At 43.3% G+C, this 15706-nt stretch overlaps 1 protein-coding gene across 1 annotated transcript in view; it reads right to left on the reverse strand.

The window, feature by feature from the left end:
- Positions 1 to 15706, reverse strand: part of ROR1 (receptor tyrosine kinase like orphan receptor 1) — a 282946-nt gene that overhangs the window by 12524 nt on the left and 254716 nt on the right. The window contains exon 7 of the mRNA XM_075320352.1: positions 12380 to 12625. Within this exon, the coding sequence (XP_075176467.1) occupies positions 12380 to 12625 (246 nt within the window). The remainder of the gene's footprint in view (positions 1 to 12379; positions 12626 to 15706) is intronic.

A 15706-nucleotide genomic window follows, 5' to 3' on the forward strand; every position in this document is an offset into this window, starting at 1 on the left:
TCCAGAAGATCTTCCGGAAAAGTGATAGAGTTTCCCATTGAGTTCCATGATACTCTGTACTCGAGTCTAGCCCGTCTGAGCGTCCGATCTACTCATTTCAAGTACTAGGCACACAACTTTGGTAGTGCTCACTCATCACTAGACTTGTGGCCAAATGTCACAGGGAGACTGGGTCTAAGGTGTAAAAGGGGGTCAAAATGGATGTTTAGTGGGTGGAGAACGGGTGGGGATCAATAAAAACCAGGAGTGTCGAATGAGATCAGAAAATCAGAAGCCTCAGGCAACTCAACTGATAAGATCTCAATCACTCATTAGGGTTTCTTTGTGCTTTATACACAATAAAGTCAATATTCAACTTAATATGTAGGAATTTTACCATAATTCTGGATTAAAAATGACCCATTGTTTTATTTCTACAGTTTCTTTTCAAATGTATGCATCTCCATGGTAACAGAAAACAAACATTCCGAGTCGTCTGATCCTACGACTGCTCCCTACATTCATTCCTTAGGATAACAAAATGTTAGTAGTTACCATGGAGACACATTAGTCTGAATTTAAACTGTAGACACAATTAAATAATTAGATATTAAATAGGTTGTCCACTACTTTAACATTGATGGCATTTCTTTAGGATAGGTCATCAATGTCTGATGGCTGTGGTCCGACACCGCCGCCGATCAACAGCTCTCGGTGTAGCCGGCGGCAGCAGGAGGCCGGAAATGCTCAGTTCCGGAGCTGCCCTGTCTTCTCATAACAGCCGCGGTCGGGTACTGTACATCCACCTCCCATTTAAATCAATAGGAGGCGGATGTGCAGTACCCTGCTGCAGACGACGGAGCACCTCTGAAACTGGGCATTTCTGGCCACCCACTGACGCTGGCACCAAGGACAGCTGATTGGCAGTGGTGCGGAGTGTCGGACCGCAAGCCAATCAAACATTGATCACCTATCCCAAGGAAAGTAGTGCCCACCCTCTTTAAGGGCTGATTTATTATTGGATTTGACCCCTTTCTTTGTCTAACTTAACTTTTAATACTTTTCTTTGATTTGCGCCATTGTTCTTCTTTCAATTGGTGCCTTGTCACAGTTATATGTATATACATATATATAGATATATATATATATATATACATACACTGTGTGTATATATATATATATATATATATATATATATGCTGTGTGTATATTATATATATATATATATAAAATTATTTATATATATATATATATATATATATATATATAATGTCTGTGTCTGTTTTTTTGTTGTTTTTTCTTTAAGTTCACCATTGTGGATGAGGTTTCCTGTTTCCAAACATTTTTAGTTTTTATCATTTGGGACTTTTCAAAAAGTAGTAACTTTTGTTTGCACAAATCTGCGCGAGTCCAAGCTCTGAAGTGATTTTATGTGCACTTGATATTTTTATATAATTTAATATTTTTTTTTATTTACGTTAGGCTACTTTCCCACATCACTTTTTTTTCCATCAGTCACAATCTGTTTTGTAACTAACGATAAGTCACAGATTGTGGTACAACTGATGCAACGGATCCCTGTAAAAAAATGGATCCGCCGTACCAGCTTTGGAGCCTTGCAATGTGATTGTGTACATACTGGGCATGCTCAGTAGAAAATGATGGAATCCAGCACTGGATTCCGTCGTGCGATGGATTACGGCGGAATCCTGCACCATAGACAACCATTGTACCTTTTGATGGATTACGGTGGAATCCTGCATGGTATGTCGTTTCGACACTCGGAAAAACATTACATTGTGCGTTGCTTCTGACAGACGGTCAGTCATTCCACGACTGATCAGGTGCGCGACGGATGCAACACAAGGCCATCAGTCGCAATCCGTCGTTAATACAAGTCTATGGGACAGAACGGAATCCTGCAAATTATTTTGCAGGATTCAGTTTTTTTCTCAAAGCGACAGATTGTTATTGAGGGAAAAATGACAGAAATGTGAAAGTAGTCTTAGGAAAACATGTGACTTTTTGTGCTGAAAAGTCACAGAAAAGGTAAAAAAAAATAAAATATTTTATATATATATATATATATATATTAGAAAACTGTACCTCATAACCATCATCTATCACAGAAATAATAAGGCACAATTGCCCTTAGTAGGGCAAAACATGTACCTAGCACATACTCCTATACAACATCAAAAACAGAAGAACCATGGAGTAATAAATGGTGCAAAAATAGTGACAATTTTTATTCAAATATATGGGGGTGAACAAAACGCAAGGAAAAGGATGAATACAAATGGCCATATAAATACAATAAAATACATAGAATGGGGGGAATATAAGAATAGAAAATAGCCCCAGGGGCAGCGGCAGCAGCATGTATAGAAATGATCACAGAATATCAGTGCATATACCTGAATAGCTGTTGTTATGAACAAAACACCACCATGACGGCATGTAATAATCATAAAGTGCTGAGTGCTTAAGGGGATTCAGTGCAAAAAATAGCAGCATGCAAAATTTATAAAGTGCCAAATGCAAACATACAATGGTCTTGCTGCTAAAAAGCACGATGCATATATAGAATCCACTGTGTTTCCTGCCATCAGCATAGTGCCCTGTTAAACAATGCCCAGAAAGCTGCTTGCAAAAGATGCTGATAACAAAGCAAAGCCAATTCCCCAGGTAGGGAGACCCCCCATAAAGGAAAGCCCCCTATAACCTCCAACGTACGTTTCGCCAGGTAAATACTGCCACTGTGGGCACTGCTTCATCAGGGAGGACAAGGCGAGGGTGATAATGATGAAAAGCCTCACTTATTTGTAGTAACCGCCATGTGTGCGGCTTCCTGAAGTGACGCCCACCGGAAACGACGCGCACAGGGGCCGGCGCCACACCTCCCCACTGAGGGAGCGCCGTCAGACCAGGGGCGCGCACGTGGGAGCAGGGACGCGTAACTCACATCCCACACACGTGCCCCCGTCCAATGGGACGGCGATCGCACCAGAGAGAGGGGAGGGGCCGGCAAACCGGCGCGTGCTGGAGGGCGGCAGGCCAGGAAGTCATGGGAACATTAATGCTATGGCACGGAGAAGTCCGATCATGTGACCAGACGGGGCGGAGCCAAATCGAATGTACAAGCAGTATGAACATACAAAATAAGTATCATAGGAGACGCCACCCTAGATAGCATGGATGGCGAACCTCCGCCACAATTAATGATCAGTCCATATAGATGTCGGGAATCCCATCCAAATAACTCTGAAGTCACTGGCATGGATGTAGTCAAGCTTCACTTGATGGGTCTCAAATCCAAAAGAGGTTCCCAGACATCAAAAAAGGATGGAGCCAAATTTGTTCACACTAGGCACTACCTATTTGGGAGTATAAAAAATGTAATAAATAACGGCAATGAGGCACAGAATTCAAAAGAAAAAAAGGGAGGGGGAGGGAAAAAAAAAAAAGGAGGGGGCAAAACATAAAGAATGATATAAAATTACATAAAAATATTTACAAAAAGGAATTAGTATATATATATATAATAAAAATCAGTTAAAAAGTGGTGAAACAAATTTCATAAAAGAGGAACATGGAGAGAGTCATTCAAAGAAAACATGCGAAGCTGATGACCTCATTGAGTCCCCTAGGGACAAGAGTTTCCAAAGTACTAATCCACCGAGCCTCACATTGGGCCAATTTTTTCTTTATATCTCCACCTCTGGAGCCACAGCTAACTGTATCAATTCCACGTACCTCAAGGAGTGTTGAATCACAATTATGAAACCTCTTGAAGTGACGTGGAAGGGTTTTAAGGAGGGTGAGATCCTGTGCAGATGTTGCTGCTGAAATATCACGCACGTGCTCTCTGACCCTAACGCGGAGCTCACGCGAAGTAAGCCCCACGTAGATCAGAGAGCACGGGCAAGTGGCAAAATAAACAACATGTGTAGTACCACATGATATATATTTCCGGATCTCAAAGGTCTTTGTTTGGCCCGAGGAGAAGAACGTCCCAGTACGGACAATGTTGCTACACGCCAAACAGTGGCCGCACTTAAAGCATCCAAGAGTTGGACCACGAGTGCTAAAAGGGTTCTTGATGTCTGGGACGTAATGACTCCTCACCAACAGGTCCTTAATGTTCTTAGCACGTCTCGCTGTCACGAGTGGAGCATCCGTGAGGACCTCCGATAGTACTGGATCAGATAATAAAACCGGCCAGTGCCTATGAAGGATATCCCTCATGGTGCCCCACTCGTGATTATATGTGCTAATGAACCTTGGTTCACTGCCAGAGGACGTTTGTTTGGGCCTGTAGGTGAGGAGCTGCGCCCTGGGAGTTTTCCTAGCCCTCAAATAGCCCTTCTTTACCATCCTCCCACTGTAGCCACGCTCTCTGAAGCGGCAAGCTAGGTCGGCCGACTGAGCCTCGAACTTGTCATTGGTCGAGCAGATGCGTCTCATTCTCAGGAACTGGCCGGTCGGGATCGCACGAATGGTAGCAGGTGTATGGGCTGACGAGGCATGCAGCAGAGCATTGACCGAGGTGTTCTTACGATAGACATCAGTTTGTATTAAATGATCATCTCCAACCTCTAATTTGACATCAAATTAGAGGTTGGAGATGATCATTTAATACAAACTGATGTCTATCGTAAGAACACCTCGGTCAATGCTCTGCTGCATGCCTCGTCAGCCCATACACCTGCTACCATTCGTGCGATCCCGACCGGCCAGTTCCTGAGAATGAGACGCATCTGCTCGACCAATGACAAGTTCGAGGCTCAGTCGGCCGACCTAGCTTGCCGCTTCAGAGAGCGTGGCTACAGTGGGAGGATGGTAAAGAAGGGCTATTTGAGGGCTAGGAAAACTCCCAGGGCGCAGCTCCTCACCTACAGGCCCAAACAAACGTCCTCTGGCAGTGAACCAAGGTTCATTAGCACATATAATCACGAGTGGGGCACCATGAGGGATATCCTTCATAGGCACTGGCCGGTTTTATTATCTGATCCAGTACTATCGGAGGTCCTCACGGATGCTCCACTCGTGACAGCGAGACGTGCTAAGAACATTAAGGACCTGTTGGTGAGGAGTCATTACGTCCCAGACATCAAGAACCCTTTTAGCACTCGTGGTCCAACTCTTGGATGCTTTAAGTGCGGCCACTGTTTGGCGTGTAGCAACATTGTCCGTACTGGGACGTTCTTCTCCTCGGGCCAAACAAAGACCTTTGAGATCCGGAAATATATATCATGTGGTACTACACATGTTGTTTATTTTGCCACTTGCCCGTGCTCTCTGATCTACGTGGGGCTTACTTCGCGTGAGCTCCGCGTTAGGGTCAGAGAGCACGTGCGTGATATTTTAGCAGCAACATCTGCACAGGATCTCACCCTCCTTAAAACCCTTCCACGTCACTTCAAGAGGTTTCATAATTGTGATTCAACACTCCTTGAGGTACGTGGAATTGATACAGTTAGCTGTGGCTCCAGAGGTGGAGATATAAAGAAAAAATTGGCCCAATGTGAGGCTCGGTGGATTAGTACTTTGGAAACTCTTGTCCCTAGGGGACTCAATGAGGTCATCAGCTTCGCATGTTTTCTTTGAATGACTCTCTCCATGTTCCTCTTTTATGAAATTTGTTTCACCACTTTTTAACTGATTTTTATTATATATATATACTAATTCCTTTTTGTAAATATTTTTATGTAATTTTATATCATTCTTTATGTTTTGCCCCCTCCTTTTTTTTTTTTTTCCCTCCCCCTCCCTTTTTTTCTTTTGAATTCTGTGCCTCATTGCCGTTATTTATTACATTTTTTATACTCCCAAATAGGTAGTGCCTAGTGTGAACAAATTTGGCTCCATCCTTTTTTGATGTCTGGGAACCTCTTTTGGATTTGAGACCCATCAAGTGAAGCTTGACTACATCCATGCCAGTGACTTCAGAGTTATTTGGATGGGATTCCCGACATCTATATGGACTGATCATTAATTGTGGCGGAGGTTCGCCATCCATGCTATCTAGGGTGGCGTCTCCTATGATACTTATTTTGTATGTTCATACTGCTTGTACATTCGATTTGGCTCCGCCCCGTCTGGTCACATGATCGGACTTCTCCGTGCCATAGCATTAATGTTCCCATGACTTCCTGGCCTGCCGCCCTCCAGCACGCGCCGGTTTGCCGGCCCCTCCCCTCTCTCTGGTGCGATCGCCGTCCCATTGGACGGGGGCACGTGTGTGGGATGTGAGTTACGCGTCCCTGCTCCCACGTGCGCGCCCCTGGTCTGACGGCGCTCCCTCAGTGGGGAGGTGTGGCGCCGGCCCCTGTGCGCGTCGTTTCCGGTGGGCGTCACTTCAGGAAGCCGCACACATGGCGGTTACTACAAATAAGTGAGGCTTTTCATCATTATCACCCTCGCCTTGTCCTCCCTGATGAAGCAGTGCCCACAGTGGCAGTATTTACCTGGCGAAACGTACGTTGGAGGTTATAGGGGGCTTTCCTTTATGGGGGGTCTCCCTACCTGGGGAATTGGCTTTGCTTTGTTATCAGCATCTTTTGCAAGCAGCTTTCTGGGCATTGTTTAACAGGGCACTATGCTGATGGCAGGAAACACAGTGGATTCTATATATGCATCGTGCTTTTTAGCAGCATGACCATTGTATGTTTGCATTTGGCACTTTATAAATTTTGCATGCTGCTATTTTTTGCACTGAATCCCCTTAAGCACTCAGCACTTTATGATTATTACATGCCGTCATGGTGGTGTTTTGTTCATAACAACAGCTATTCAGGTATATGCACTGATATTCTGTGATCATTTCTATACATGCTGCTGCCGCTGCCCCTGGGGCTATTTTCTATTCTTATATTCCCCCCATTCTATGTATTTTATTGTATTTATATGGCCATTTGTATTCATCCTTTTCCTTGCGTTTTGTTCACCCCCATATATTTGAATAAAAATTGTCACTATTTTTGCACCATTTATTACTCCATGGTTCTTCTGTTTTTGATATATATATATTATTAACATATTTATTATATATTATTATATGTTATAAATTATTATTATATACTATATCATTATTAATATATTTATTATATACTAGCTGTTCTACCTGGCTTCGCCCGGGTTAATAACTGCTGTTAACAAAATAGAATGTATTAACAAAAATGTATTCTGCACACAAAAAACACAAAATAATTAGATAGAAATGTAATTATTAAATTGTTGCCTGTATTAACCAATCAGAGCTCAGATTACTTAACTGTAGCAAAATAGAAGCTAAGCTGTGATTGGTTGCTATTGGCAGCCTGATAAATCTCCAGGCAACAGAAAGCCCTCCCCCTGACAGTATATATTAGCTCACACATACACATATAGACAGGTCATGTGACTGACAGCTGCCATATTTCCTATGTGGTACATTTGTTGTTCTTGTAGTTTGGCTGCTTATTAATCAGATTTTTATTTTTGAAGGATAATACCAGACTTGTGTGTGTTTAGGGCGATTATGTGGTGAGGTTGGTGTATGTGTGGTGAGATGTGTGCTGAGGGTCGTATATGTGTTCAAGCACGTGGTAGTGTGTGGTACATTTTATGTGTGTGTTCATATCCCCGAGTGTGGTGAGTATCCCATGTCGGGGCCCCACCTTAGTAATTGTACGGTATATACTCTTTGGCACCATCACTCTCATTCTTTAAGTCCCCCTTGTTCACATCTAGCAGCTGTCAATTTGCCCCCAACACTTTTCGTTTCACTTTTTCCCCATTATGTAGATGGGGGCAAAATTGATTGGTAAATTGAAACGCGCGGGGTTAAAATTTCGCCTCACAACATAGCACCCGGCACTCCCCGGGATAGTAACTGTCTCTCTGTTTCTCTCCCATTCTCTGTCTGTCTCCCCCTCTGTATATATCTCTCTGTCTCTCTCTCTCTCTCTATATCTCTTTGTCTGTCTCAATCTTTCTCCGTCTGTATATCTATCTCTTTCCCTGTCTATCTATCTCTGTCACTTTCCCTGTCTGTCACTTTCCCTGTCTGTCACTTTCCTTGTCTGTCTCTTTCCCTGTCTGTGTCTGCCTCTTTCCCTGGCTGCATTGTGACACGCCAACATTCCATATAAGGGCGTGGCTGTGCATTCTTCTGAAGTTCTGGTTGCACTGTGGCTCCCAGCTCCATTCGCTTTAATGGAGGCAGGTTTTTTGGCGAATAACTGTAAAGAGCGGGGTTAAAATTTCCCCTCAAAACATAGCCTATGACGCTCTCGGGGTCCAGAAGTGTGAGTGTGCAAACTTTTGTGGCTGTAGCTGCGACGGTGCAGATGCCAATCCCGGACATACACACACACACACACACACACACACACACCTACACACACACACACACACGCATTCAGCTTTATATATCAGATTATATATATTATTATATTATTAATATATTATTAATATATTATATATATATTTTTTTTGCACAAAAGTACTGAATCTCATTCGTCCTCTTCAAAAACTTTGTGCAAAAGGAAAAAAAATTATCAATAAATAACACGAGACAAAAAAAGAAAACAAAAAGTGACTTAATTCTTTTTCATTTTAATTAAAATTATTTGTAAAAGTTAAACTCATTTTAGAAATATTAAGAAAACAAAAAAAATTGTCAGATGTGTATTCAGCAGACTGATACATGTTAGATATTTGGAGCCGCTAGGAGCAGCGGTGGGGGGGGGGGGGTTCTAACACGTATAGTATCATCATTGAAAGCAGAAACCACAGGGTGACACATGGGAAGCGCACAGTAATGGGACCAATTAGTCCTATAACTGGGGCCCTTCCGCTGACTTAGAAATGCTCTGGCCCTGAGATATCGGTGCGGATATTTTCTTTCCCTGTAAATATCTACAGTGAGAATACTTGATGTGATTTCGGGACTGGCTGCACACATGGAGCGGCGGTGAAGCTTTGCCTTGTTGGGGAATTTCCTGTTTGGGAAATTGTGGCTTTCAGATCCAGGCTGCGCACGGATCCTCAGCACGGCTCGGTTTTCATGGACTACAAAGGCGGCCTGTGTCCAGGGGCGGCCGCAGCGCACAGCACAGTAGCCCCGCTAACACGAAACAGGCGCCTCCCTCTCTCCACAAGAAAGGAGCGTATCAAACGTCCGTACACACAGGCAGAGGGATGTGCATTGTACGTGCGGTCGGGGTAGAAGCACGAGCCTGCAGGGGGTAAATCTCCCCAATCCAACCCGCCCATTACTGGAAATCTATCCCATGGGTCAATTTAGGGGTTCCCAGAAAAGCAGCTGATTTCTTAAATCTGCTGCAAAATGATGATTGCCTTTATAGACCCCAAACGCCACTTAAAAGGAGTTTTTCAGTTTCAGAAATAATTTGTGCCCGGAAACAGTTTGCCTTAAAAAATAAAAAAAAAAAAAGCAAACAAGTGCTGATATAGGCTATGTGCACACTTTAGAGATTTGGTTGCAGAAATTTCTGCACCAAATCTGCATCTCCTGGCAGAAAAAAATGAGAGTTTTCATGGTGCCTTTTTGGTGCATTTTTATGTGTTTTTTTGCAGCTTTTTTTCCATGAGTTTTTCATGCATTTTGGCTGGAAAAACGCTGCAAGAATGCCAAAAGCATTAACATGTTGCAGTTTATTTCTGCACCAATTCTGCAATGTGAGCACAGCACTTCAGAATTCTCATTGATTTTGCCGTCATAAGGATAGGCAGATAAAACTGCACCCAAAAACGCAGCAAAAATGCAGTGTGTGCGCATCGCCTTACTCAGCCTCCCTGAGTCCCAGCACTGAGTCTCCTCAGCTGCTCCTGGTGTCTGTGATTGTCTGCAGCCCTGACATCACATTGACAGCACTGCAGCCAATCAGTGAGCTCACTGATTGAGGTGACGTCAGTACTGCAGAGAATCATAGATGCCTGGAGTAGAGGCAGAGGTTCAGTTCTGGACCTGAGGAGGGTGAGTTTGTTTTAGGCTGGAGTCACACTTCCAAGAGACTCGCGCGAGTCTTGCATCGGCATCCCCCCGCATGGCCGCACACTGTGGACAGGAGCGTCTCCGCTGCATAGAAATACATGCAGCCGACCCGCTCCAGTCAGGAGAGAAGTCAGCCGCGCCGGGTGATGCGATGCAAGACTCGCGCGAGTCTCTCGCAAGTGTGACTCCGGTCTTATGAAACAAAACTACGGTACTCCTGGCTCAAGTTTTTTTTCTGAACCCTAGAAAACCCCTTTAAGGGTGTAGTTAGAAAGCAACTTTGATTGTAAGGCCAGAATCACACTTGCTAGTGCCTCGTGTGTAACTCGCGTGAGTCTCTCATGGCAGAACGTTGCATCTAATGACTATCAATGTGGTCAATTTGAGGCACGAAAACAAATTTGTGGTGCAACCGCCAGCTTTTCAGTCCCAACTCTCACCCATCAGAATCCACAATTTGACTACGACTTGATTGTAGCCTATTTTTAATTTTTCAGCCAAATTGCCATTGCCACAAATATGCAACCCTAATTGCACAGATTTTAGTTGTTGCACAATTTGCTATCATTGTAGGAAGTCGCCGTGTAGAGCTAGGCTCCCATCTACTGATTGTCAACGAGGCTGCATTGCATAATGAAACTGTCACGGAAAATCCAAAGCAGTTGGAAATTTAATTTGGGTTCCAGGTCAGAAATGACTTTGCTTTCATAGAGTCACGACCTGTCTGTTATTTGTCTATTGTTTTTACAGTCGAAAAATGTTACACAAATGCAAGAGACTTGGATTGTATGACATGACGAAGAATTTGTTATGCAACACGTTGATTTTGGAAAATAACTGAGCCACAATTTGCACAAATTTACCGGTCGCACAAACTGTTTGGACATTTCTGTCATGCAAAAATCATGCTATGTATCTATAGCTTCCCGCCTGGAAGTCGCTATCACAGAAAATTCAAAGGAATTGGAAATGTAGTTGAAGGATGCCAATTTCATGCGACTATGCTTGCATAGACTTTTATGACGGAAGTGTGCGACTGTGACTGGCATGCGACCTGCCTGTGGTTTACTTGTTTGTTTTTTTGTACAACCCAATTGCAGCTCAAAAATTTTGCAAAAAAAAAGCAAGCCACAGATGAGTTGCACAAATGCTTTAGGTTGAACGACTTGTCTGAGAAGTTTAGTCCCAAGACACAATGTCGCTTTATGCAACTTTTTGTCGCCCCACTTGAAGATTGCAATGTTGATAAAGATCTGTGAAGATGGTAAAATATGTCTCCAGGTCAACACGACTCAACTGTCATAAAAGGTTCATGCAACTCTGGAACTGAAGCTGCAACACGTCTTCAATTATATATATATATATATATATATATATATATATATATATATATATATATATATATATATATATATATATAAATTATACAGTGGAACCTCGGTTTACGAGTAACCCGGTGTGCGAGTATTTCGCTACACGAGCAAAGCTTGCTGTAAATTTGTAACTCTGTTTACGAGCAAATACTCACCGCACACACTTCCGCTTCTACACTTTCACTGCGTTCTGACCTACTCTTGCAGTCCGCACAAACACACACATGTGCTCACCTTACCTTCTGTTCCCTCGCCGGCCTCCTGGGTCTTGTAGTCCGCAGGTATGTGTAACCATTGCGACAATGCAGGAGCTTCCGCTATCAACACGTCTCAAAGGCAGCGCGCTGACCAATCAGAGGCAAGACGCTCATGCCTTTCATGTCAGTGCGCTGGCCAATCAGAGGCAAGAGACTCCTGCATATGACGTTTGCTGTTGAAGCGCTGACAGCGGAAGCTCCTGGATCGGTCTCGATGGTTACTGGATACACATACCTGCGGACTACAAGAACCAGGAGGCCGCCGAGGGAACGGAGGGTAAGGTGAACATAGTGTGTGTGTGTGTGGAATGGCACAATAGGGGACCAGGATGGGACATTGCACAAGTTGTGGAACGAATTGTCGCAGTTTCAATAATTTCCTATAGGGCATTTTGCTTTGCTAGACGAGTTACTTGGTTTACGAGCACACTCACAGAACAGACTGTTCTCGTAAACCAAGGTTCAACTGTGTATGTATGTAAAATATATATAATATACATTTTACAGTCAATACAATGTTTCAGATCCCAAATTCCTCAGGTCGAATGCACCATAAATTGTGGCATGACATCAAGACTCAATTAAGTTGCAACTTTGGTTGGGCGACTTGTATAAGCCTTTGTATGTCACAAAAGTTAACAAGTAGCCCAAATCTTAGGCGATGAGTAAAGACTATAATAAAGGACCCCCACTGCAGACACAACAGATGGATCTGATCTATGCATTTCCATTCCTTTCCTATATCCCATACTAGTATCCTTACTTACCACACGCCGGAATGTCGCACACTTCGTGCTTGAGGTTTTCGTCCAATGTGAAGCACCAGGGGGCGTCCTTCTGATTTCCGGGGTTTCGGCAGTATGAATGCCCGCCGTTAAGCTCCGGGTAACGCATGGCATTGAACATATGGGTATGTGGGTACTGGGAATTCCACGGCTGACACTGGCGCCCGGATTTGGTGACGCTCACTGTGCCTCTGTAATCCACTCCGCTGCTGTTATAACATTTATGATCTGCAATAAGAATGGACATGGGAAAATCAATACAACCGGTCACAGATCAGAAAGACTAAAGGTTATCCTGACGGGTCACCGTGGACACCCCTAGAACTCATTTTGTGGTATGTAGTAAAATAAGAGCCATGTGTTACTGTGCGGAGCAACGATTACGTCCCATAATGAAATGATTGAGCCAAGTGGTTTGTAGCAGATATCACATTGCTGTGATCAAGAGCCGGAGCGCTCAACCGTTTCCTAACATGTGATACTAAGTTCTTGTTCTCATCGTGGAAACGTCTTGGAACATAGAGGGGGCTTCTTGGAAAAATCTGCAAATTGCAAGATCCTCAAAGGGTGTTCTCCATGACTAAAATATCTAAATAATATATGATGCATCATTATATACCGTTGTGTTTCCCAACCGCGGGCTCTCTGGCTGTAACAAGACTACAATTCCCAGCATGCCCTAAGTTGTAGTTTTGCAACAACTGAAAGTCACCAGTTGAAAAACACTGGTGCACTGAAAGAAAACTACAATATAAAAAGATTCCTTATACTGTCTAAACCATTGTTGGGATGTCCCAGTGCTTATAGTGCTGAGTGAGTGGACTGCTGCATTTCTGCAGATTCTGAAACAGTCAATCTTATAGAAATCTTGCAGAGAACACAAGGGTTAATCTCCTGCTCATCAGTTTAATCTTTGGCTAAAGCTTCACCCATTTAGCTAAGTAGGCAGGGCTAACCTATCTAGTAGGAGAGACTCCTGCAACAGTCAGAATATTGTGCATCCTGCTGCAGATAGTTATCTTACAGCCAGACACAGGGCAGTGAGAAGGAGGAAGAGGAGGGTCCATCTGCAACTAGTTGTCTTATAACCATGCACAGGATATTGTGGAAGAGAAAGGGGAGGCATCTGCTGCAGACAGTTGTCTTAGAGCTACGCACAAGATATTGTGGGGAAAGAGCCTGCTGCAGATAGTTACTTTACAGCCAGACCCAGAAAAGTGAGAAAAAGGAGAAGGACAAGCTCCTGTTGCAACCAGTTTGTCTTACAACCATGCACAGGATACTGTCAAGAAAGAATGGGAAGCATCTGCTGCAGACAGTTAGCTTACAGCTATACACAGGACATTGTGGGAAAGGATCCTGTTGCAGTTAGTTACCTTACAGCCAGACACAGGAGAAAAAAGAGGTTTGAGGCTCCCTCAGCAGCCACTTGAGGAGGAAGAAAGGGGAGACTCCTGCTGCAGTTAGTTATATTACAGCCAAACCCTGGCCAGTGAGAAGGTAAAGGGGATGTTTCTGCTGCAGAGAGTTATCTTTTATTCATGTACTGGAAATTGTGGATGAGGAATGGGAGGGTCTTTTTGTAGGAAGTTGCCTTATAGCTACACAAATGAAATTATGGGGGAATAGCTGCAGGACAGTGAGAAAAAGACTTCTGCTGCAACCAGTAGTCTTACAGCCAAGCAAAGGATATTGTAAGGAAGGAAGGAAGGGGAGGTTTCTGCTGCAGTTAGTTATCTAACTGCAAGACACAAGATAAAGAGAAGGAAGAAAGGGAAGCTACTGCTGCAGCTAGTTGTCTTACAGTCACACAGAGGACCAAGAGGAAGAGAGGGGACGTGTCTGAACCTCTGAAAAACAGATAGGAAATGTAATTGTAATAGAAAGGAAAAAAAGATCAATGAAAAAGAAGGGAGGGAAGGAAGTGCTGGGATATTTTTTTAAGTTTTGTGCTTTTTCTGTGTTTAGCGAGGGTGGGGCTGCACCATGACTGAAAAATCTGCTCTCAAGACTTTAATGACACAATACTTTGCTGAGAGAACATTTAAAACCTTTATTTGGAAGAGGTAAACTGACGAGGAAAAGGGTAACAATGTTTTGGATCTCACCATCCGCTTCAGCTTTGAGCGTGAGACGACCTTCATTTTATATACAATCATCTTCGCTATCTCAAACAGAAATTTGATTTGGATTTATTTAGCGTATGATTAGTTATGCAGATCACTGTATTGTTACGTTTTTGCTCCTGGTGTTTGCTTCCTGTATACTACAAATTACAACCTGTTCTCACATTCTCTAATATCTCAGTGCTTTATTATGCTGATTCCAAAGTGAGAGGTCACTGGTTTGAACCAAGAAGCAGCCACAAAGAAGATTTCCCAAGAAAAGAGAAACCGCATCATCTAGCTCATCTATAGCTATCTCTTGGCCAAGAAAATTGCCAAAATGTATCATGTGAGGCCATGACAGTTGGAAATATATGAAATGAAGTCCATCCAACCATTCAAAAGACAATAGGTGACGTCCAGGCAAAATATAAGTCAACAAGTCGCTCATCACAAGGTCTATCGGTTTTGGTGACACCCGGCAGTGGAGGCGGCTCGTCTGCTTCATCACAGACCACAGACGTCCATGCGAGCACCGAGCGATGCGCGTTACACAAGTCTGGAATGGTGGCCCGAAAAAAGATGAAGAAGCCTCAACTTCAATATCATCATAAGAAACATCGGCTCGAGTTTACAAAAAAGTACAAAAAGTGGAAGATTGGAAACAGGAGATCTGGAGAGATGAGATGAAAGTCAATAGGCGTCACTCATGGGAGGAAATGGGTCTGGAAGAAACAAGGGAAAAAGGGGCGAACGGATACAGAAATTGAAGGAACTGTCCATCGGTGGAGGAAAGCCTGATGATATATCGGGTGTTTTACAATCAAAGGAGTTAGACACTTGACCCGGATTGATGGTGGTCTCAATGCTGAGCTATATGTGAGGATCCTACAAGACGAGTTACTTCATACACTCGAGTACTATGGGTATGAAAAGGACGACATAGTGTTCCAACAGGACAAGGACCCGAAGTATATGGCGAGATTGGAGAAGAAATGGTTCAATGACAATGAAGTAGAGGAGCTGGATTGTCCCCACAGTCCCCAGACCTCAACCCAATCCAACACTTGTGGGTAGAGGTGAAGAAATAGTTATATACATCCCAAGTGACCTATTCTTGTCCAGTCATCCCCTTTAAATCAGAATATATATTTGCTATTTTTAAAAGTTAAAACTAAAAGAAAAAGTAAAAATGTAAATTGTG

Source organism: Anomaloglossus baeobatrachus, chromosome 8, assembly GCF_048569485.1.
Source record: "Anomaloglossus baeobatrachus isolate aAnoBae1 chromosome 8, aAnoBae1.hap1, whole genome shotgun sequence".
NCBI classification, from domain to species: domain Eukaryota; kingdom Metazoa; phylum Chordata; class Amphibia; order Anura; family Aromobatidae; genus Anomaloglossus; species Anomaloglossus baeobatrachus.